Source organism: Protopterus annectens, chromosome 13.part0 (genome assembly GCF_019279795.1).
Source record: "Protopterus annectens isolate FY-2018-M chromosome 13.part0, PAN1.0, whole genome shotgun sequence".
Taxonomy (NCBI): Eukaryota; Metazoa; Chordata; order Ceratodontiformes; family Protopteridae; genus Protopterus; species Protopterus annectens.
This window is the reverse complement of record NC_056747.1, coordinates 1,230,529,402-1,230,552,346: the sequence shown is the minus strand read 5'-3', so window position 1 is coordinate 1,230,552,346 and position 22,945 is coordinate 1,230,529,402. Positions and strand designations below refer to the sequence as shown.

Below are 22,945 nucleotides of genomic sequence, written 5' to 3'. Positions count from 1 at the left end.
CAAGTAGCAGCTTCTAAAATGTCTTTGGTAGCCACTCCTCGTAGGAAAGCTGTAGTGGTGGCTGTGGCTCTTGTGGAGTGAGGCCTGATATTTTCAGGAGTTGTCTTTCCATGAAAGGAGTAGCGGAATCAAATGCAATTTCCTATCCATTTTGTAATTGTCTGTTTGGAAATTGCTTTTCCTTGCACTCCTGTTGCATATGCTACCAGAAGCTGGTCAGTTTTTCTGCTGGTTTTAGTTCTGTCCAGATAGTAGCGCAGTTGTCTGTGTACATCCAAGGTGTGCAATAGTTTCCCCCCCCGTTCTGTGGGTTAGGGAAGAACATAGGTAAATGAATAGCTTGGTTCAATGATACCCTGGATACCACCTTTGGCATGAAAGTAGGATTGGTTCTCAGAGACACCATCCTGGTGAAAGATAAGGAAAAGCTGCACTGCCATTAATGCCTGTAACTCGGATACCCTTCTTGCTGAAGTGATTGCTAGAAGGAAAGCAGTTTTCCAAGATAAGAACTGTAAGTCTGCTGATGCTGCTGGTTCACAAAAGGGGGAAGTGTTAATTTTTCCAGCACAAAATTGAGATCCCATGCAGGCAGAGGTGGTTTCCTTGGAGGTTATACATTTTTGATCCCTCTTAAAAATTGTCTGAGGAGAGGGTGAGAGAAGATAGGAGGATCCATGTTGTACTCTGCTGATATTGCTGAAGCATGAATCTTAATGGAAGATTAGGACAGGTCACTGTGGAACAGTTCTGCTAAGTATTCTAGGATGTGTGCTAGGTTTGCCAGTGTGACATTTGTTCCCTTTGATGCACTCCAAATGAGGAATCTCTTCCATTTCGCTGAGTATGTTTTTCTTGTGGAGGGTCTGCGAGCCTCCAGGAAAATGTCCTTGACCCTCTGAGATAAAACAGATTGGTTTTATTTTATGCAATTTTCCAGGCAGTTAGCTGCAGCATTTTCAAGTTTGGATGCAGGGTCTTGTAGTTGTTCTGCGTTAGTGGTAAAGGCCATAGAGGTAGAGGCCATGAGTTCGTCCGAGACATGCTTCTCAGTAGCGGGTACCAATGCTGCCTTGGCCAGTCTGGAGCCATCAGAATCACCTTTGGCTGTTCCTCCCTGATCTTCAGTAGAACTTTGTACATCAATGGTAGAGGTGGAAAGGCATAAACTGTCAGGGCCTTCCAGCTGAAAGAAAGGGAGTCCACCCTCCAGGCTTGTGGGTGGTATTATCTTGAGCAGAATTTCTTCAGTTGGTGGTTGAGTGGGGAGGCGAGCAGGTCTATCTCTGGCATTCCCCATTTCTTTGTTATGTTTTTGAAGATGTCTGGATGCAGCATCCATTCGTGAGCATCCGTGGTAGTTCTGCTTAAGCTGTCTGCTAGTGAATTCTCTTTTCCTGGTACGAATCTGGCCTGCAGTTGAATGTTGAGATTCAGGCCTAGGTTGCACAGGTCCATTGTCATCCGGCATAGAGGGTAGGAATGCGTGCCTCCTTGTTTGTTGATGTACCACATGACTGTTGTATTGTCTGTCCTTATCAGCAGGTGTCCTTGCTGGAGGAATGATTTGAATGCCTCGATTGCATGCTTCACTGCCAGCATCTCCTTTAGATTTATGTGTAGATTCAGCTGGTCTTGAGACCATAGGCCTTGGATACACTTGTCTTCCATGTGTGCCCCCCAGCCTAGGTCTGAGGCATCCGTGGTGATGGTCTGCCTTGGTTGTGGTTTGTGGAAAGGCAACCCTCTGTTGGTCTGGCAGGCCTGAGCCCACCACAGGAATTCTTTTTTCAGGCATGGAATGACTGGTATCATGGTTTCTAGACTGTCTGTGTTGAGACCATACATTCCTTAGGTACTATTGTAATTTTCTCATATGCAGCCTGGCATGTGGGATCAAGATTATGCAAGATGCCATGTAACCCAGGGCCTGCAAGACTTTCCTGGCAGTAAGCTGAGTTTGTCTTGTCAATGCCATGAAGTAGACTGTGAGTTGCTTTTGTTTTTCTACCGTGAGAAAAGCCATCTGAGTTATTGTGTCGAGTTCTGCACCCAAAAATGTTATCCTTTGGGATGGCACTAGTCTTGACTTCTGTATGTTGACTGTGTATCCCAAGGCTTGTAACAGTTGTATGACATAGGCCAAATCCTTTATTATTTTTGTCTTGTTGTCCGCTTGTATTAGGCAGTCGTCCAGGTATGGGTAGATCTGAATTCCTTGAAGCCTGCAATGTGCAATTACTGATGCCAGGCATTTCGTGAATACTCTGGGCGCAGTAGATAAGCCAAAGGGCAATGCTGAGAATTGATAATGCTCTGATCCTGCAAGAAATCTGAGGTGTCTTCTGCAATCTGGTTGTATAGGGACGTGCAGGTATGCCTCCTTGAGATCTAGAGTCACCAGCCAAGACTCCTTGCCCAACATGGGAAGAAGTTGCTGTAGGGTCAGCATTTTGAATTTTGGAACAATGAGGTATGTGTTCAGTGCGGACAAATCGAGAATAGGCCTCCATTGATTTTCTTTTCTTGGTACAAGGAAAAGTCTGGAGTAAAATCCTTGGCCTTGTTCCATAGATGGTACCCTTTCTATTGCTCTCATCCTTAGTAAGTTGATGATTTGTTTTAGAGCCTCTGACTTCTGGCTTGGTGGAAGGTTTGGCATTCCTCTCTTTTTTGGTAAAGTGTGGAAGTGAAACCTGTAGCCTTTGTCTATTGTTTGCAATATCCATTTGTCTCCTGTAATGCAATGCCAGTTTTTTGAAAATAAAGCTAACTTTCCGCCCAAGGGTGCTTCCAGTTGTTCCCTGGTAGGCGGAATCAGAGCCAAGTCATTGTGTCTGTCCTGTGGAAGTGGTTGTAGTCGCAGCTGTGGCGGTACTCCTCTGGTTGGCAGGTTGCCACTGACGGACCCTGTAGGCACCCTTGATTGACCTCTGCCTCTTGGGCATCTATTTCTGCCTCTCTGTGCTCTGGAGGTGTCTGGAAAGGACCAATTCTTTGAAGGCCAGTTTCTGCTGAACCTCGGAGGTTGGACCTGCAGAAAATCCTTGACTGTTTGCACAGATTTTGCTTTTTCTTCCACTTTCTTTAGAACCTCCTGTGCAGGGGAGCCAAATAAACTTTGTTTCTCCATAGGGGCATCTAGGAGTTTAGACTTGACATGGTCTGGCAAGGATTGCTCTTTTAGCCAGGCATGCCTTCGAATCACTGCTCCAGTCATAGCTTATCTAAATGAAGCCTCCAGTGCATCATAGCCACATTTTAAGAAATGATTACTGACCTGCTGAGAGTTGTGTACCAAATCCTGAAGGGACTTGCGGTCTAAAGGTTCAGGAGAGAAAAGCTTTTTATTCAGCTGATCTAACAAAAATTCCTGGTACTGTATCATGTGGAATTGAGAGATTAAAGCCCTGGCAGAAAGAGTAGCAGATGTATAAACCTTTTTACCCCATCTCTCTAATGCTCTTGACTCTCTTTCAGAGGGTAGGGGGTTTTTGGCAGTGGCAGCTGCAACACCCTTTGGGCCCTGAGAAATAGTTTCTGGGTCTGCAGCATGGGCCTTATACAAGTGGAAGTGAGAATTCGGGACCTTGTAATATCTGTCAGGTTTGGCAGGGGCCGGGGGAAGAGAATCAGGGGCAGAACTGGCATCATTGTATGCATCATCAACAACTGATAGTACAGGTGGTATGGCTAAAGGCCTATGCTGTGGCAAGTGTAAAAAAGTCCTTAGCCTTTTCCTAGAATCAGAAAAATCCTGACCCTGCCATTGAAAGTGCTCCCTTATTGAGTGTAGAGTCTCCCCAAAGGAAAATTCTTCTGGGGGGGAGGCAGAAGGAATTGAGTCTTCTGCATCCGAATCCTCATAAGGTGAGTATGGTCCTTCCTGATGGTTTGATAAATCTGATCCATCCGAGGAATAGTCAAGAGGAGAGAGGTTCAGGGGGTTCAGTCCTAGGCCTTTTTTCAGGAGGAGGTTGTAAGGCCCTGTCTGGGTGAGGTTGGGATCCCCTAATCAGAGATATAAGGTCCTCAGCAAGGCTGAGAATCTGAGAACTTGAAGGTCTGTGAGAGGAAGCTTTTGTTGGTAAGGCCTTGGAAAGTTTAGCTGCTTTAGCCCTGGAGAAGGCCTTAATAGACGTAGAAGCAGGGGGTCTAGCTGCCCCACGTGCAGGAGTAGAGATGTCCAACGGAATGGTGTCGGACAATTCTTGTGCGCCTGCTTCTTCGGTAGGAATTTCTGTAGCCGACTCAGCCGGGGCCTCTGTGGCCTCGGTTGTCGGAGGCATGCTTTCGGCAGAAGGAAGAACCGAGAACTCTGTTTCAGCCGAAACCGAGACACTCGCGGAAGGCCTAACCGTGGTTTCAGCCGAAACCGGGGGCCGCGAGTGTCGGTCCTTTTCCTTGCGTTTTTTGGCTAAATGTGTGTCGGAGTCTCCGACGGCATTTTATATTTTATTTATTTATTTATTTTACATTTGTTAACCGGGAAAAAATCCGACTGGATACAATGTCCTTTTTCAGCGGAGGCCCGGGGAGAAAAGCTCCAACATTATACAAAAATACAGACATTTCCAAAATTATAGTAATACAGAGAGAGAAACAGTCAAATATCAAACAAACAATCAGGTTGCAAAATTCATTTGTTAACAATGCATATAAGGAAATAAAAAAATGAAGACAATGAACAATTCAGGTAGATAATAGAGACTAGGAAATGTCAGTCAGGAGATGAGCATTGGCAAAGCCAGTGCTTCTGATAGTGGTGAAACAGTTGTTTCTTGAAATGGGGTAGAGAGGTAGAGGAAAGAATACTTGTGGGAAGAGAGTTCCAGACTTTTCCAACGGCGTTTGGAAAGAGTGCATTGCAAAAGCGGAACCAAAAAACTCTTCTGCAAACTCCGACCGACGTCTAAGTGTCCGTCGGTTGAAGGAAGCACAGGCTAAACAAGCTGATACGTCGTGGTCTGGGCCTAAGCAAGGAAGGCAGTAAGAGTGGAAATCCTTATGAGGTATTTGTTTCCCACAAGTTAAACAATTATTTACTTTGTCTGACATCGGCTGAGGCAAGAAAGAGTCCCCAACGGGGTACTTAGCTTTTTTAGAAGTCTTCGGTAGCTGAAATCTCTGGATCTGACCGATTGGGACTTGCGAACAGCTTCTGCTTCGGGCACCGTGCGGCAAGAAAGACTGAGGAAAATGGTGTTGGCTGATGCCTTTATACCCCAGGAGTTATGACGTCAGGTGAAGTGCGACATCAGCCGAGGCCAGACCCAGACTTTGGAATCTGGCCGACAGAAGGGCTGCATGAGGCAGGACAACCCATATGTTACGACTGCAGATGCATCCTTGAAGGACATCTGTCTTTCCATGAAAGGAGTAACAAAATCGAATGCAATTTCCTATCCACTTTGAAATTGTCTGTTTGGAAATTGCTTTTCCTTGTACCCCAGCTGCATATGCTACAAGGAGTTGGTCAGTTTTTCTGCTACTTTTAGTTCTGTCCAAGTAGTAGCGTAGTTGTCTGTGTATATCCAGGGTGTGTAGAAGTTTTTCCCCTCTATTCTGTGGATTTGGGAAGAACGTAGGCAAGTGAATAGCTTGGTTCAGGGATACACTAGATACCACCTTTGGCATAAAAGTAGGATTGGTTCTTAGTGAAACTCTGTCCTGATGAAAGATAAGAAATGGCTGTACTGCCATTAAAGCTTGTAACTCAGATACTCTTCTTGCTGAAGTTATGGCCAGAAGGAATGCAGTTTTCCAAGACAGAAACTGTAGATCCGCTGATGCTGCTGGTTCAAAGGGAGGAAGTGTTAGTTTCTCCAGCACAAAGTTGAGATCCCATGCAGGTAAAGGGGGTTTTCTTGGAGGATTGATGTTTTTGATCCCTCTCAGAAATTGCCTGAGGAGAGGGTGCGAGAAGATAGGTGGATCCACATTGTATTCTGCTGAAATTGCTGAGGCATGAATCTTAATGGAAGAATAGGACAGGCCATTGTGGAACAATTCTGCTAAGTATTCCAGAATATGAGTCATGCTCGCCACTGTCACATCTAAGCCTTTTGTTGTGTTCCAAATGAGAAATATTTTCCATTTAGCTGAGTATGTCTTCCTTGTGGAAGGCCTGCGAGCTTCCATAATGTCCTTTACTCTCTGTGATAAAATATTTTGAGGGAGAGTTAAGGAATTTTCCAGGCAGTTAGCTGCAATGTTTTCAAGTTGGGATGCATGATCTTGAAATTGTTCTGCGTCAGAAGAAGAGGCCATAGGGGGAGAGGCCATGGTTTCGCCTGTGACATGCGCCTCAATAGTGGATACCAGTGCTGACTTGGCCAGTCTGGAGCTATCAGAATCACTCTTGGCTGTTCCGCCCTGATCTTCAGTAAAACCTTGGACATTAATGGGAGAGGTGGGAAGGCATATACTTTTACAGCTTTCCAGCTGAAAGAGAGGGAGTCCACCCTCCAAGCTTGTGGGTGGTATGTCCTTGAGCAGAAAGTCTTCAGTTGATGGTTGAGGGGGGAGGCGAACAGATCTATCTCCGGCTTTCCCCATGCTTTTTTATGAGTTAGAAGATGTCTGGGTGCAGCATCCATTCGTGTGCATCCATGGAAGTTCTGCTTAAGCTGTCTGCCAGAGTATTTTCTTTCCCTGGCACGAACTGGGACTGTAGTTGGATATTGAGTTTCAGGCATAGTTCCCATAGATTCATAGTCAGCCTGCATAGAGGGAAGGAGTGTGTGCCTCCCTGCTTGTTTATGTACCACATGACCGTGGTGTTGTCTGTCCTTATTAACAGGTGGCCTTGATGGAGGAAAGGTTTGAAGGCCTCGATTGCGTGTATCACTGCTAGCATTTCCTTTTGGTTTATGTGCATGCGCAGCTGTGCTTGAGACCATAGGCCTTGGATACATTTGCCCTCCATGTGTGCTCCCCATCCTCGGTCTGAAGCGTCCGTGGTGATGGTTTGTTTTGTTTTTGGTTTGTTGAAAGGCAACCCTCTGTTGGACTGGCAGGCTTGAGCCCACCACAGGAATTCCTTTTGAAGGCAAGGAATGATTGGTATCAAAGTTTCCAAACTGTGACTGTGCTGAGACCATACACTCCTTAGGTACCATTGTAATTTTCTCATATGCAGCCTGGCCTGTGGTATCAGAATTATGCAGGATGCCATGTAACCCAGGGCCTGCAGGATTTTCCTTGCAGTTAGCTGAGTTTGTCTGGTCAGATTCATGAAGTAATCCGGAAGTTGTTTTTGTTTTTCTTCTGTGAGAAAGGCCATTTGGGTGGTTGTGTCAAGATCTGCATCCAAAAAAGTTATCCTTTGGGATGGAACAAGTCTTGATTTTTGGATGTTGACTGTGTATCCCAAGGCCTATAGTAGGTGGATGGCATAGGCCAAGCCCTTTATCAAATTTTTCTTGTTGTCCGCTTGTATTAGGCAGTCGTCCAGATATGGGTAGATTTGAATCCCCTGAAGTCTGCAGTGTGCAATTACTGATGCCAGGCATTTCGTGAATACTCTGGGCGCAGTAGATAAGCCAAAGGACAATGCTGAGAATTGATAATGCTCTGATCCTGCAAGAAATCTGAGGTGTCGTCTGCAACTTGGTCGAATAGGGACATGCAGGTATGCCTCCTTGAGATCTAGAGTCACCAGCCAAGACTCCTTGCCCAGCATGGGAAGAAGTTGCTGTAGGGTCAGCATCTTGAATTTTGGCACAATGAGGTAAGTATTCAGTGCGGACAGGTCGAGAATAGGCCTCCATTGATTTTCTTTTCTTGGAACAAGGAATAGTCTGGAGTAAAATCCTTGGCCTTGTTCTGAAAGTGGTACCTTTTCTATGGCTTTCATTTGAAGTAAGTTGATCTGCTTTAAAGCCTCTGCCCTCTGATTTGGTGGCAGGTTTGGCATTCCGTTTCTTCTTGGCAAAGTGTGGAAGTGGAACCTGTATCCTTTGTCTATTATTTGCAGTGTCCATGTGTCCCTTGTAATATAATGCCAGTTTTGTGAGAATAAAGCAAGCTTTCCGCCCAAGGGTGCTTTCAATTGAGCCCTGGTAGGCGGAATCAGAGTAAAGTCATTGAGTCTGTCCTGGTGTAGAAGTTGTTGTTGCTGTTGCTGCACTACCTCTCTGGTTGGTAGGCTGCCACTGACGGCCTCTGTAGGAGCCCCTAGATTGCCCTCTGCCTCTGGGGCGCCTGTTCCTGCCTCTCTGGGCTCTGTCCGAGTCTGGAAAGGACCAATTCTTAGTAGGCCAGTTTCTGCTGAATCTCAGTGGTTGTACTTGCAGAAAATCCTTAACTGTTTGCACAGATTTTGCCTTTTCTTCAAACTTTTTTAAGACCTCCTGAGCCGAGGAGCCAAATAATTTTTGTTTTTCCACTGGAGCATCCAGGAGTTTAGCTTTAACATGGTCTGGCAAAGATTGTTCCTTCAGCCAGGCATGCCTACGAATAACTGCCCCAGTCATAGCTGACCTAAATGAAGCCTCCAGTGCATCATAACCACACTTTAAAAAATGATTACTAACCTGCTGTGAGTTATGTACCAAATCCTGAAGGGATTTATGGTCAAGGGGTTCAGAAGAAGAAAGCTTCTTATTCAGTTCATCTAACAAATACTCTTGGTACTGTATCATATGAAATTGACAATTTAATTCCCTGACAGAAAGAGCTGCAGAAGTATATACCTTCTTTCCCCATCTTTCTAAAGCTCTAGACTCTCTTTCAGAAGGTAGAGGATTTTTGGCAGTGGCAGCTGCAACCCTTTTAGGGCCCAGACAAATAGTATCTGGGTCTGCGGAATGGGCCTTATACAGATGAAAATGAGAATCCGGGACCCTGTAGTATCTATCAGGTTTGGCAGGTGCCGGAGGGAGAGTATCAGGGGCTGTACTAACATCATTGTACACATCATCAATTACATTCAAAACAGGAGGTATAGCTAAGGGCCTATGTTGAGGTAAATGCAAGAAGTTCCTTAACCTCTTTCTAGAATCAGAGAATTCCTGACCCTGCCATTGAAAATGCTCTCTCATGGAGTGTAGAGTCTCACCAAAAGAAAACTCTTCAGGAGGGGAGGCCGAAGGGATAGATTCTTCAGCATCAGAATCCTCATAGGGCGAGTAAGCCTCCTCCTGGTGATCTGACAACTCAGATCCATCCGTGGACTCATCTGAAGAGTGTGGGTCAGAGGGCTCAGTCCTGGGCCTTTTGTCTGGTGGTGGGTGAGAGGCTCTGTCCGGGTGAGGTTGAGAACCTGTAATTAAAGAAATAAGATCCTCTGCAAGGCTGAGGATCTGAGAACTAGAAGGCGGCCTCTGGGAGGTAGGCTTGGGAGGCAAAGCTTTAGAAAGTTTAGCAGCTTTAGCCCTGGAAAAGGCCTTAATGGACATGGAAGCAGGGGGTCTAGATGCCTCACGTGCAGGAGTAGATTTGTCCAAAGGTATGGTGTCGGATATTTCCTGGACACTGGTTTCGGTAGGTAGCTCAGTAGCTGACTCAGTCGGGGCCTCCAGGACCGTGGTGGTCGGTTGAGGGGATTCGGATGAAGGAAGCTCAGAGGACTCTGTTTCGGCCGAAACCGAGACACTCGCGGTAGGCCTTACCGTGGTTTCAGCCGAAACCGCAGGCCGCGAGTGTCGGTCCTTCCGTTTTTTCATCAAATGCGATGTCGGAGTCTCCGACGGCATTTTATATGCAAAATTAGCCCCAAAAAATTCCTCTGCAAACTCCGACCGACGTCTAAGAGTTCGTCGGTTGAAGGAAGCACAGGCTGAACAGGCCGAGACGTCGTGGTCTGGGCCTAAGCAAGGGAGGCAGTAGGAGTGGAAATCCTTATAAGGTATTTGTTTCCCACAAGTTAAACAATTATTTACTTTATCTGACATCGGCTGAGGCAAGAAAGAGTCCCCAATGGGGTACTTAGCTTTTTCGAAGTCTTCGGTAGCTGAATCACAGGATCTGACCGACCGGCACTTGCGAACCGCTTCTGCTTCGGGCACCGCGTGGCAAGAAAGACTGAGGAAAATGGCGTCGGCTGATGCTTTTATACCCCCAGACGCTCTGACGTCGGGGAAAGTGCGACATCAGCCGAGACCAGACCCAGACTTTGGAATCCGGCCGACCGAAGGGCTGCCTGAGGCAGGACAACCCATATGTTATGACTGCAGATGCATCCTTGAAGGACATCTAAAGAAAACGGCGTCGGCTACTTCTTTTATACCCCTGACAACCGGACGTCAGGGAGGGGACGACAGCAGCCAACGCAGGACCCAAGACTTTGGAATTCAGGCTGACTGAGGGCAACCTGCCAGCAGGATTACCCAAATGTAATGACTGCAACAGTGAAACACGAAGAACATCTGATGGATCCACAACAGAAACCTCTGTCGGCACCGAGACCAGTGGAGCCAGAGAGGATGTAGTAACTTGGGCAATTTTGTCTGGCGGCTCCGATGACCGACTGAGTTGGAGACCGCCTTTGGTCGAGTTGGCTTTATCATTTTTGGAGGAAGGAGATTTAGAGCTGGAGGATGAAGAAGGCAACTCATCCTCAGAAGAATGCTTCAAAAGTCCTTACAAGATAAATTTGTTCTTCCTCTCTTGAACATGGGGACTAAAGGCATGACAAAACAAACAAGACTCTTGGAGGTGAATAGCTCCCAAACAGTACACACACAGATTGTGCCCATCCGTTAAGGACATTTTCTGGGCACATTTTGTACATTTTTTAAAACCCGAAGGCTTGTGATCCTTAGTATCTTTAGACACAGTGCAAGAAACAACTAAGATAAGAATGCACACAAACTACCGCCAAGTAGATAGACAGGCAACAGTAAAGACAAACAAGCAGACAGAGGACTAGGTCCTCTAACTTAAGCGGGCCTAGCCCAAGGTGAAAGGGAAATAGAAACAATGACAATAACAAACAGCACAAGCGAAGCGATGCAGGGATACAAGGAGGCCAACGGAAGAATGGCCAATCAAAGCACAAACAGTAAACACAGAAAACAATGCAGCAAATTGTCTAAAACAGACACGGAATGCGCTAACACACTAAACTATAGACTAATTATTTTTGGTCAACAATTAACTAGCAAAAAGGTATTGAAAGTTTTGACTTTGCCATGGCCAAGAAGAAGCACGTCTGAGCTCACCGAGCGGCATACGAGATCTGGGCTATGTTAGCAGTGCATCATATGATACCTCATAGCCACGAGCCAGTTACAGAATGGCCGAGTCGGATCTGAGGTTCGGCTCCGATCCCAAGTGTAAGAATGAAGGCGAGACAGGACTACAGAACATCAATAGTTATGAAGAGATGTGACTGGATAATTCTTACTACAAAGCACAGTGTCACCAGGATTGTGTTTCATATTCTGATGAAGCCCTAGGAAACTGTGGGATCATACCTCTCAACTGTACAGATTTTTGCCTCATATTTTTGATCTATTTTTCATAAAATTGTGGTTTTCTAGCAAATCATTGAAGTCATTTAAGTCAGAAATAATGACAAACATTAAAGTTTCAGAATTCATACCCTTCAGAAAATTCATACTGATGCAACTGTTATTCTACCAAAGTTCATAACAGCAATATTTATAAAATGTCCCTATTTTTGGGCCTATCTCCTCACCCCCCCCCCCCCCCCATTATTTATGGCTTTATCCCGATTTCTTGCTCTAAAGGAGAACAATTTGATTCTATTATTAAATGCTCAACTTTCTTTTTTCTCCTTATTTACTATATTTGGTACTTATGGCTTTATCCCGATTTCTTGCTTTAAAGGAGAACAATTTGATTCCATTATTAAATGCTCAACTTTCTTTTTTCTCCTTATTTACTATATTTGGTACGAATAAACAATGCAACATTTAAAATATTTTAAACTGACTGTTTCTCTTCACTAGAGCAGTATCTTACTGTACTGTGGTGGTTTCACTTTCAAAAAACTTTTGTCCCACAGCTGCAGTCTCCAATTCACTGATGTCATCAAGGCCACTTAATACAGGTAGTTTTCTGGCAATTTCCCTTCCCAAACTGACATCACTACTACCATCTTAAAAACCATCCCATGTGTGATGTCACAGCTCCCTGGTCCTTCCCCTATCCATACAGAAAGCAAAGGCTAGAACAAGGAAAACAGTAAATGAGCCAAGTCTCCTGCTGTGAGCTGTCAATCACAGCAGGTAACTTCTCAAAATACCTTTCGTACTTTGACAGCTAGGGAAGTTAGGTGTGAAGGGGAATGGGAGATGAGTCAAAGTAATACAATTCAGGCTTCACAAAAGACTGCAGTTTAGCCATTCTAAAAAGAAGCAGCAGTACAAAGCACTTTGAAAGTCTGTTCTGTGGCATTTGCACTGTTTGTGTTTTAAGTAGTCACTGAAACTGAAATGGGTCTATATGAGGTTGGAACTGATGGCTCTTTACAGTCTTTAGGTATTACAGCCACCCACAGCTTTTTTTCTAGGATGTTGGTGCCTCCCCTACTTTTAACATACTTTTAAACAAAACCTTCCAGATCGTTATTTTCTTCCCTCCTAGCTTCCCAACTTATTCCTGGAGACTTTCCTGCAGATTAGTTATACATCAGGATTTTATCTCATCTTCTTCTAAATTACCTGTTAATTGTTGAGCCTCATCCACTGTCTAGCCCTGGCATATTTAAGTCTTCCATAAATATTTACATTTCTGCTTTTTCCTTGATTTCCCCACTTTTCTACTTTACACAAATTTCATAAAATGTCAAATACCTCCACTACCTCTACAGGATTTTTTTGTTATTCTTGTAACAGGCTCCCTAAGGTTTGGCAACAACCCTTTCTGCTTCCTGAGTCGTCGTGCTAAAGTTTCTGTGCTGTGTTTATTAGCAAAAACACAGTTGTATAGCAGCAATCTTCCTAAATGCATGCATATTATCCATGTACTCTTATTTTCTCTTTGGGGGTGAAGTATATGATCAACAAATTAACTATTATTCAGAAAAAACATACTCTAGATCTGAATCAGCATATGAAGAACTGACAGCAGACAGAACAGAAAAAAGTTCTTAAAAATGTTGGCTATGTATGAATAGCTTCTTTAACTACCAAGAAAACAAGGAATGGTGGCAAGATATTCTTAACGATATCAGCTGAGCTGATGGTGAACTCCAACAAAACTGCACATATGGTGGGTTAACTCAAATCCTATGATTCACTCCTACAGTGACTCTTCCTAAAGATAACGCTTCAGAAAAAAAGCATTCAGCACAAAGGAAAACTGGTGGGACAAGATTAATGCCAAGGTGAAAAAGCAGCTTTGCCCACTGTGTGGTGCTGGTTACTCCAAAGACAGCTTTCTAAAGCCTTCACTTCTAAATGTGTTGAAGGCCCTGAATATCATTACCTGTGTTCACCTATGTTAGTTTCTTTGCTTTGTTGTACAGTGAATCCACTACTTTACTCATATTCTGTATAGTTTCAAGGGCAGCCTCATATGTTTTATCTACAGGAGGTTCATCGAAGATAATCAGTACACCTTCACCCTGGTCAAGGATTCCTGTAAAACAAACAGAAAAATTACAAGTCGGTTTACAATTTTATAAGGCCACCTTCGCTAACGGCACTGCAGCAAAACACGGTACTCAGAAGCTAACAGTTCTAAACTGCTATAAATCTCTGCATAAGCAACCCGTTTCCCAACAACAAAATGGCAAACAAAAAGCAAACAATGTATTACTTTGAAACAAGCCCTCACCCACCATCTCAGTTTAAAGAACACTGTTTGAATAAAAGCAAGTTGTCTTTTGGCATTAACCATTGCTGGAACAAAATATAGACGTTATGTACCTACCATAACGTTCCATGTTAGTTGTCTTCTTCTCGCCTTCTTTCTTGCTGGATGGGTTCGGAGCCGATCCTCGGCTCCGACTCGGCCACTCTAAAAGCTCGAGAGTTGGTTCCACCGGCTCGAGGCTCCCCTTTTATCCCACAATGCTAGGCGGTAATACCTCAGATCTCGTTTGTAAGCTAGGCCCAGCCAGGAAAAAATCCAGAAACACTGGAAAGGGGAAACCCACCTCTATAAAATGACAGAAAGAAGGTGACCTACAACCTGATGAGGGAATATATACATAATACAGTATATACAAATAGAGGTGGTAGGAAAAAAAGGTCACAATCAAACTCCTCTAGGTCTGTCCAGGCTAGGGGGAAGGAGGGTGGGACGCAAGAAAGAAGGCGAGAAGAAGACAACTAACATGGAACGTTATGGTAGGTACATAACTTCTATATGTTAAGTTGTCTATCTCACCTTCATTCTTGCTGGATGGGACCGCTTCCCTAGCACCTTGTCCCGGGTGGCCTATCGGAACAGACTCTTGAGTACCGTGGAACCAAAGTTAGCTCTGTGTCTAGAAGCTAAATCCAACTTATAGTGAGAAATGAAAGTATGAGGAGTAGCCCAAGTAGCTGCCGCACAAATCGTATCAATAGGCAGCCTGTCTTGGAAAGCTATGGAAGTAGCCAAAGCTCTAGTTGAATGAGCCTTAGGTTTGTTTGGTAACTTTTGATGCCTAATCTCATACACAAAAGAAATCAAAGATGTAAGCCATCTGGAGAGAGATACTTTCGAAACTGGAAGGCCCTTTCTGCCTTCTGCATAAGAAACAAACAGTTGGTCAGACTTTCTGATCTGTTTGGTCCTAAGTAATACCTTAATTGTCGATGAACATCAAGCCAATGTAATTTTTGTTCTGACCTGTTGGAATAGTTAGGAAAAAACACAGGAAGGTCAATGTTTTAATTTAGGTTTGCCAAAGAGGCTACTTTGGGTAAGAAGGATGGGTTGGTATGTAAGGATACCCCATCCTTATGAAACAAAAGGTAAGGGGACCGACTACAGAGTGCATGAAGTTCAGAGACTCTTTTAGCCGAAGTAATGGCTACCAAAAAGAGTGTTTTCCAGGATAGCAATTTCATTGAACACGAAGCTGCAGGTTCAAAAGGGGGAAGAATCAAAGATGTGAGAACCAAGTTAAGGTCCCAGAAGGAGGAGGATTCCTAATAGGAGGCTTGAGAAGAAAAACTCCCTTCAAAAAGGCTTTGCAAAGTTTGTGAGACATGATGGCAGACTCTGAGATTCCAACATGAAAGTTAGATATAGCTGCCAATTGAACCTTAAGAGTAGGAGGAGACGAACCTGAGTGGAAAAGTTCGGCTAAGAAATCAAGGACCGATTGAATGGAAGCAGTGAAAGGGTCTATGTCCTTTCCCTGCGCCCAACAGGAAAATCGTTTCCACTTACTAAGATAAATCTTCCGAGTGGAGGATTTATGGGAAGCTATTAAAATATCTCGAACTGAGTGAGATATTAGAGGAAGCCTGGCTAGGGTTGGAATTGGAGGAACCAAGCAGTGAGGTTCAGAGAGGGGAGGGAGCGATGTTACTGACCCGACTGATGGGTCAAAAGATCTGGAACTGGGTCCAGATGCCAGGGTTGCTCCAACAGAAAACGGTGTAGAAATGGGAACCAAACCTGTCGAGGCCAGTAAGGTGCAATGAGGATCAAGGAAGCTTTCTGAGCGATGGCTTTCTGTATCAATTGAGAAATTAGTGGGAAGGGAGGAAAGGCATACAGAAGTCCCCGGGGCCAGTCTTGGACTAGAGCGTCTCTGCTGGGATGGCCTGGTTGGGGAAACAGAGTGAAATAATTTTTGCACTTGCTGTTTTGGGGAGTAGCAAAAAGGTCGCAGCAAGGCTGGCCCCACTTCAGAAAAACTTTCTCCAACACTGAATTTTTCAGAGACCACTCGTGAGGCATGAGAATAGCTCTGCTCAATTTGTCCGCAATGACATTGGACTTCCCGGGAATGTGCGTTGCTATCAGAAACCGCTGAGAAGAAATCACCCATTGCCACAGTCTGAGTGCCTCTCGACATAGGGGATAGGATCTGGTTCCACCTTGTTTGTTGATATACCACACGACAGACATGTTGTCCATCTGAATTGCTATCGTTCCTATCGGAAGAGAGTCTTGAAGGGCCTGCAACGCTAAAAGCACTGCTCTCATCTCTAGAACATTTATATGCAAGTGGCGTTCATAAGGTTGCCATATGCCCTGGACCGTCCTGCCCTGATAATGCCCCCCCCCACCCGATCAGGGAGGCGTCCGTTGTCAGAGTAGCAACCGGAGGGGGAGGGGGGAGGGACAAAAGGTCTTCCTAAGAAGAGCTGGGGGGATGTAATCCACCAAAGAAGGTGATTCCTGCATGCTTGAGTTATCACAATGGTGTGGGACATCGGAAGTTGTTGGTATGACCATTGTGTGAAGAGCATCCACTGTAAGATTCTCATGTGAAATCTGGCTAATAGAAGAGGGATAGCAGCTGCCATTATCCCCAGTACTTTCAGGACCAATCTGGCTTTGATTTTGTTGCTGTGGAAGAGAAGAGAGACTAGTTTGTGTATGTCTGCTATCCTCTGGTCTGTGAGTCTGGCTGACATGCTGACTGTGTCTAGATTTGCGCCTATGAAGGTAATAGCACAAGGTGACAAAACAGACTTTTCGCAATTTATTGAGATACCTAGCTTTCGAAATATGCGAAACGTGTAGTCTCTGGCAAGTAGAAGATGATGCTTGGTGGGGGCTGTAAGGAGCCAGTCGTCTAAATATGGAAACACCTGGAATCCTTGACGTCTCAGATGAGAGGCGACCACTGCCATGCATTTGGTAAACACCCGGGGGGCTGTGGTGAGTCCAAAGGGCAGGGCTCTGAATTGAAAGTGACTGGTTCCCAACCTGAAGCGGAGAAATCTCCTGGAGCGTCTGTTCATTTTTATATGATAGTACGCATCCTGGAGGTCTATACAGCACATCCAGTTGTCCTTCCCCAATAGGGGTAGGATGGACTGCAGCGTGACCATCCGAAATTTTGTTTTCTTGACAGACTTGTTCAAGTTGCTGAGATCCAAAATGGGTCTCCAGTCCCGTTTTCTTTGGAACCAAAAAGAATTTGGAGTAGATTCCGGATCCTTGCTGGTCTGCTGGAACTGGCTGAATGGCTCTTTTTGCAAGCAACTTTGATATTTCAAACGCTGCTTGCTCCCCTTGAGCGGGTGGAACATTTGGAAGGGACTTTTTTGATTGATTTGGAATGCGAAAGAACGGAATGGAATAGCCTTCGGAAATGATGGACTGTACCCACTTGTCTTGAGTTAGTGATCGCCAGGCTTCTGGGTACAGTGATAATCTTCCCCCGACTGCCTCCGAAGGTGGACAGTCGGGCAACACCTCAGGGATGTTGAAAGGGCTTGTCAGAAAAGGTTTCTCTACTGCCCTGGTTCTGCGGACCCCCACTGCCTCTAGGGTGGCGTCTACCATTATTGTTCCCCCCTCTGCCTCTAGTGGGGAACCGACTCTGTGCGTCAGGCAAAGCCCCTTGAGATTGCTTGCGGAACCACATCTTTCCACTCTTCTGGCCCTTGCGGTAAGGCCTAGAAGGAGTAGAAAAACGGACTCCGACGGCAGAAAGAATTTTGCCATCAGTCTCGCACCTTGTCAGGGTTTCTTTCACTTGAGGTCCAAAAAGAGACGATCCATCAAACGGGGAGTTAGTGAAAGACGTCTTGAAAGGGTCCGCAAAATTGCATAGCCGCATCCAGGCATGCCGGCGTAAGGCCACACCTGTACCTGCGGCTCTGCTCGCTCCATCAGCCGCATATGAAAGGAGGCGCATGGAGGAGTTAGCTATCGAATTGAGGGTAGCCAGCTGAGCGTTCATCTTATCCTGAAAACCCGCAGCTGTTGGATCCTTTAACATCTCACTCGCTTGCTTGATCAAGTTTCTCTGAAGACGAGTGAAATGACAGAGGTAGTCCAGCGAACGCATTGAAAAGGTCGCTGACGAGAACATCCGCTTCTCGTACCTGTCCATAGACCTAGATTCCTTGTTAGGAGGATGGACAGGCACTGAAGGATCAGCTAGTTTCTTCTTGGTGGCAGCAGCTACCACCATAGCATCCACAGAAACTCCTTTAGTCAAAAATTGTTTGTCTGCTGGAGCGGTAATAAACTTTGAAGGTCTCCTGGGGGTGGGGTCCACAGAGTCAGGAGCCGTCCAAGCCTTTTTTGCTACCACCTGCATGAGGGGGTCAAAGGGGGGGGGACACCCAGGAGGTGGAAGGGCGAGAGCCGAACGCCTCAAGATACACAGATTCATCCTCTGAAGGGTTGAGGGCTGGCCAATTCCCCCTCTGTTTTAAGATCTCCAGGATGTCTGCAAAGGAGACATCTTCAGAGGGGGAATGGGGGGAACCTTCAGAATCCTCTAAATCCGTGTCAGATGTGACAGACTCAGGCGAGTCTATGTGCTTCTTCTTGCACTTTCTCTTCCTAGGGGGCTCTCCTGCCAATTCAGGAGAGGCCTCGGAAGAGGAGGAGATCCCCACTGGGGATTCTTGAGGAGCTGGCTCTCTGCGGTCTGGGATGAGGGAGTGAGTAGAAATTACCTGAGGCACCGAGGAGGGAGGGGCGGACGGAGCCGACTGTGGAGTTGAACCAGGTTCCAACACACTCCGCATGACCTCGAAAGCACCCCTGTCAGGCAGAGCCAGAGGTCTCCGCTCTGAAAAGCTGCTGTGATGGCTCCGAGGTCGATGTCGGAGCCGAACTCACCAATGCCGAAGCACCGAGAGGGAGAGCGGGGTCGGACAAGGGTCCGATGCCACTCACCCCCTCGGAGCCGACGAGGGAAGTCCGGCGCCGAGATTCTTCCAATGAAGAAATCGGAGCAGACGACGGCGCCGAAGACAACTGTATCGGTTCCGACGCTGCCACAGTCTCGGGTCCGAAACGCCCCGGCTCCGAACTCAAAGGAGTCTGAGGAGGAATATTTTGAGTAATAGGGTTAAGCATCGACTGATGAGTCGGGCTCTGAAGCATTTGGGCCAGTGCCTCTGACTTAAGAAGTCGACTCACTACCCTCTGAAGGTCATGATCCGAAAGTCTCGACGACCTAGAGGAGTGAGACCTATGGCTCCGTTCAGACAGCAAGGGAGATGCTGGAGCCGAATGAACGGAGCCAAGAGACGGTGACCTAGACCTTTTCCTAGTTGTCGGTTCCGATAACTTTATCGGAGCCGACTCAGTGATTTCCAATATCTCGGCTCCGGCCGGAGCAGAGGGAACAAAAGAAATAAGTGTTCGAGTCTCATCGGCTCCAGCCGGAGCCGATGTTGTAGTAGACTTCGAAGCCCTAGGTGTCGACTCAGAAGCTGGAGCCGACGACCTAGTAGGCTTGGAGGGTTTGCCCGAAGATAGAGTCGGGGGACCCTCAGGTTTCAATAAGCCTCGTAAAATAAGCTTATTTTTTCTTTCCTGCAGGACTCTAGGGCTGAAGCCATGGCATACAGCACAAGAGTCCTGCAGGTGCAAAGGACCCAGGCAGTATACGCAAGAAGTGTGACCATCTGTCAGAGACATCTTCTGACCGCAAGAGTCACACTTCTTAAAGCCTGAGACCTTTGAATCCTTAGACATTACTAAGATATAACGTGTAATCAACACACAAGCACAAACACACCGATTACACTATCCAATAAAAATTAAACTAAAAAATTAAACTAATAAATTTAGTTTTTTTTTTTTTTTTTTTTTTAATCCCTATAAAAAAACACATACACTCCACTACTAATAGGGGATGGAAGGGCCCGAAGGCCTAAGGAAAGAACTCCTAAGTTCTTGTGGTAAAAAGGGTGGATAAACAGGAGGGAAAGAATAAGAAACTACTTAACTTTGGGAATTATGAATAAAAAACTAAGTTGAAGGGGTTTAAATTAACTTTTAGACTGTTCTAAACAAACTAACCTGAAGCCGGTTGGAACAACACCTCAATCGCTGTAGCGGCAAACGAGATCTGAGGTATTACCGCCTAGCATTGTGGGATAAAAGGGGAGCCTCGAGCCGGTGGAACCAACTCTCGAGCTTTTAGAGTGGCCGAGTCGGAGCCGAGGATCGGCTCCGAACCCATCCAGCAAGAATGAAGGCGAGATAGACAACTTAACATCTTTTATTTAGTTATCCTCTGTTAACTGGGCTAGTCCAACTAGGTTATCAGCCTCTATTCAGGGAAGACCTTGTACTTATACTACTAGAGAAAATTAGGTCAGAGCATTTTTGTGTGTGTGTGTTAAAAAATGTTATTAATTATAAAGTACAGTTGTGTACACTTACCATAAATGTAGATGTTAGAGTGTATTCACTGTTGCAGTCATTACATTTGGGTAATCCTGCTGGCAGCTTGCCCTCAGTCGGCCTGAATTTCAAAGTTTTGGGTCCTGCGTCGGCTGCTGTCGCCCCTTCCCTGACGTCAGGTCGTCAGGGGTATAAAAGAAGCAGACAACGACATTTTCTTTAGATTTTCTTGCCCCAGATGTCAGGTGCTCCCAAAAAGGTAGCAAAAATATATATATGTTTATATATACATGCATCAATATAAACTTTACCTTCATCTACAAGCAAATACACCACATAGGTTGTAGAAGATAGAGAAGGAAAGATAAACTCCAGAATGACAGGGGGATGGCGGGTGGGTAACCTGTACTGCAACAGTGAATACACTCGAACATCTACATTTATGGTAAGTGTACACAACTGTACTATGTTCTTCGTGTTTCACTGTTGCGGTCATTACATTTGGGTAGAGTCCCAAAGCTATGGTTGGGGGGCTGAAGCTAAACAACAATAGGAGCGGCTATGAGGCCCTGCAGAACAGCAGTGGCAAAGCCTGTTCTGGATTTAGAGTAAAGTGGCAGATTGTAATGATTTGTAAAGGTGTGCACTGAACTCCAAGTAGCAGCCTCTAAAATGTCTTTGGTTGGTACTCCCCTGAGAAAGACCGCAGAAGTGGCTGCAGCTCTGGTTGAATGTGGCCTAATGCCCTTAGGCACTGGCTTGCCATGTTGAGAGTAGCAGAAACGAATGCAGTGACCTATCCACTTTGAAATAGTCTGCTTGGAGATCGCCTTTCCTTGTGATCCTGCAGCATATGCCACTAGTAATTGTTCTGTCTTTCTGAAAACTTTAGCTTTGTCCAAATATAATCTAAGTTGTCTGTGTACATCCAAAGAATGCAGAATTTTCTCCCCCTTGTTCTGTGGATTTGGATAAAAAGTTGGCAAATAAATAGTTTGGTTAAGGGCTACATTGGACACCACCTTAGGCATAAATGTAGGGTTTGTCCTCAGAGATCCCCTGTCTGGATAAAAAATAATAAAAGGTTCCATAGCCATGAGAGCCTGTAGCTCTGACACACGTCTTGCACAAGTTATTGCTAGCAGCAGAGCTCTTTTCCAAGACCGCAGTAGCAGCTGGCTCAAAAGGAGGTAGGGTGAGTTTTTCCAAGACATAATTGAGGTCCCATGCAGGCATTGGAGATCTCCTTGGAAGCCTTAAATTTTTGGCTCCTCTGAGGTACTGCATTAACAAAGGATGAGAAAAGAGTGGTGGATCTGTATTGTAATGAGCCGAAATGGCAGAGGCATGAATTTTAATTGATGAAAAAGATAGGCCTTTGTCCAGCATCTCAGTTAAGTACTGCAAAATCTGAGGAATATTTGGTACAGCTGTGTCAGTTCCCTGAGCTTGGTTCCAAGCACAAAATCTCTTCCATTTTGCAGCATAGGATGTTCTAGTACTAGGCCTTCTGGCTTCCAAAATGACATCCAACACAGCTTTACTGAGAGGTGTGCTTTGTATGGCTAGATTATCCGCCATGTTGCCAGGTTTAGAGTCCTGAGTTGGCTGCGCAGAATCTGATTGTTTTGTTGGGACAGTAGATAAGGTATTTGAGGTAAGATCCAGGCTGGGCATTGAGACAAGTTCCTTAAGATCGGATACCAGTACTGGCGGGGCCAGTCTGGGGCAATCAAAATCATTTTTGGTTTCTCCTGTCTCACCTTTAGGAGTACCTTGGGGAGGAGAGGCAGTGGAGGAAAGGCATATACGGATAGGTTTTTCCAGTTGAAAGATAAGGCGTCCACTTTCCATGCTTGCCTGTGATATGTCCTTGTGCAGAATCTTTTTACATGATAGTTGTGAGGGGAAGCAAATAGATCTATACCCGGGCGTCCCCATTTCTTTATCATGCTGAAGATTTGTGGATCCAGGTGCCACTCGTGGGGATCCATGAGGTTTCTGTTTAGGTCGTCTGCCAGAGTATTGTCCTTTCCTGGCAGGAATTGTGCCTGCAGATGAACTTGGTAAGTCAATGCTGTGTCCCACAAAGCCATGGCTAGTCTGCAAAGGGGGTAAGAATGTGTGCCCTCCTGCTTGTTTATGTACCACATGACCGTGGTATTGTCTGTCTATCAGTAGCTGTCCCAGATGAATTAGGTCCTTGAAGGCTGTCAGGGCATTTTGATCGGCTAGCATCTCATTTTGATTGATATGTAGATGCATTTGATATGTGGACCAGGTGCCCTGAATGCCTTTTCCTGCCATGTGGGCCCCCCAGGCATAATCTGATGCATCCATTGTTAGGTTCTGCCTGGCTGGGGTAGTGAGAATTGTTGTCCCTTGTTTTGGTGACAAGCCTTTGCCCATCGAAACTCCTGTTGCAGGCAGAGAATGAGAGTAATCATTGTTTCTAGCCTGTGGCAATGTTGAGTCCAAACACTTTTTAGGTACCAATGAAGTTTCCTCATATGCAGTCTTGCATATGGAATTAGTAGGATGCAGGATGCCATGAAACCCAAAGCCTGCAGAATTTTCCTTGCAGATAACTGGGCCTTTGTTGCCATTTCCTTCAAATAGGTAGTCAGTTGCCTTTGTTTGTCTGGTGTGAGATAAGCCATCTGGGCACTTGTATTTAAGCTTGCACCCAGGAATATTATCTCTTGAGAGGGCACTAGTTTTGATTTCTTTTCGTTGACTGTGTACCCTAGGCATGTTAAAA

The 22,945-nt window shown here is 45.5% G+C and overlaps 1 protein-coding gene across 4 annotated transcripts in view; it reads right to left on the bottom strand.

The window, feature by feature from the left end:
* PSMD11 (proteasome 26S subunit, non-ATPase 11) overlaps positions 1-22,945 on the bottom strand; it is a 2,265,797-nt gene that overhangs the window by 436,860 nt on the left and 1,805,992 nt on the right. For all 4 annotated transcript variants that reach the window (XM_044055234.1, XM_044055235.1, XM_044055236.1 and 1 more), the window contains one exon: positions 13,399-13,551. In XM_044055234.1, the coding sequence (XP_043911169.1) occupies positions 13,409-13,551 (143 nt within the window). In that variant the 3' untranslated portion in view covers positions 13,399-13,408. The remainder of the gene's footprint in view (positions 1-13,398; positions 13,552-22,945) is intronic.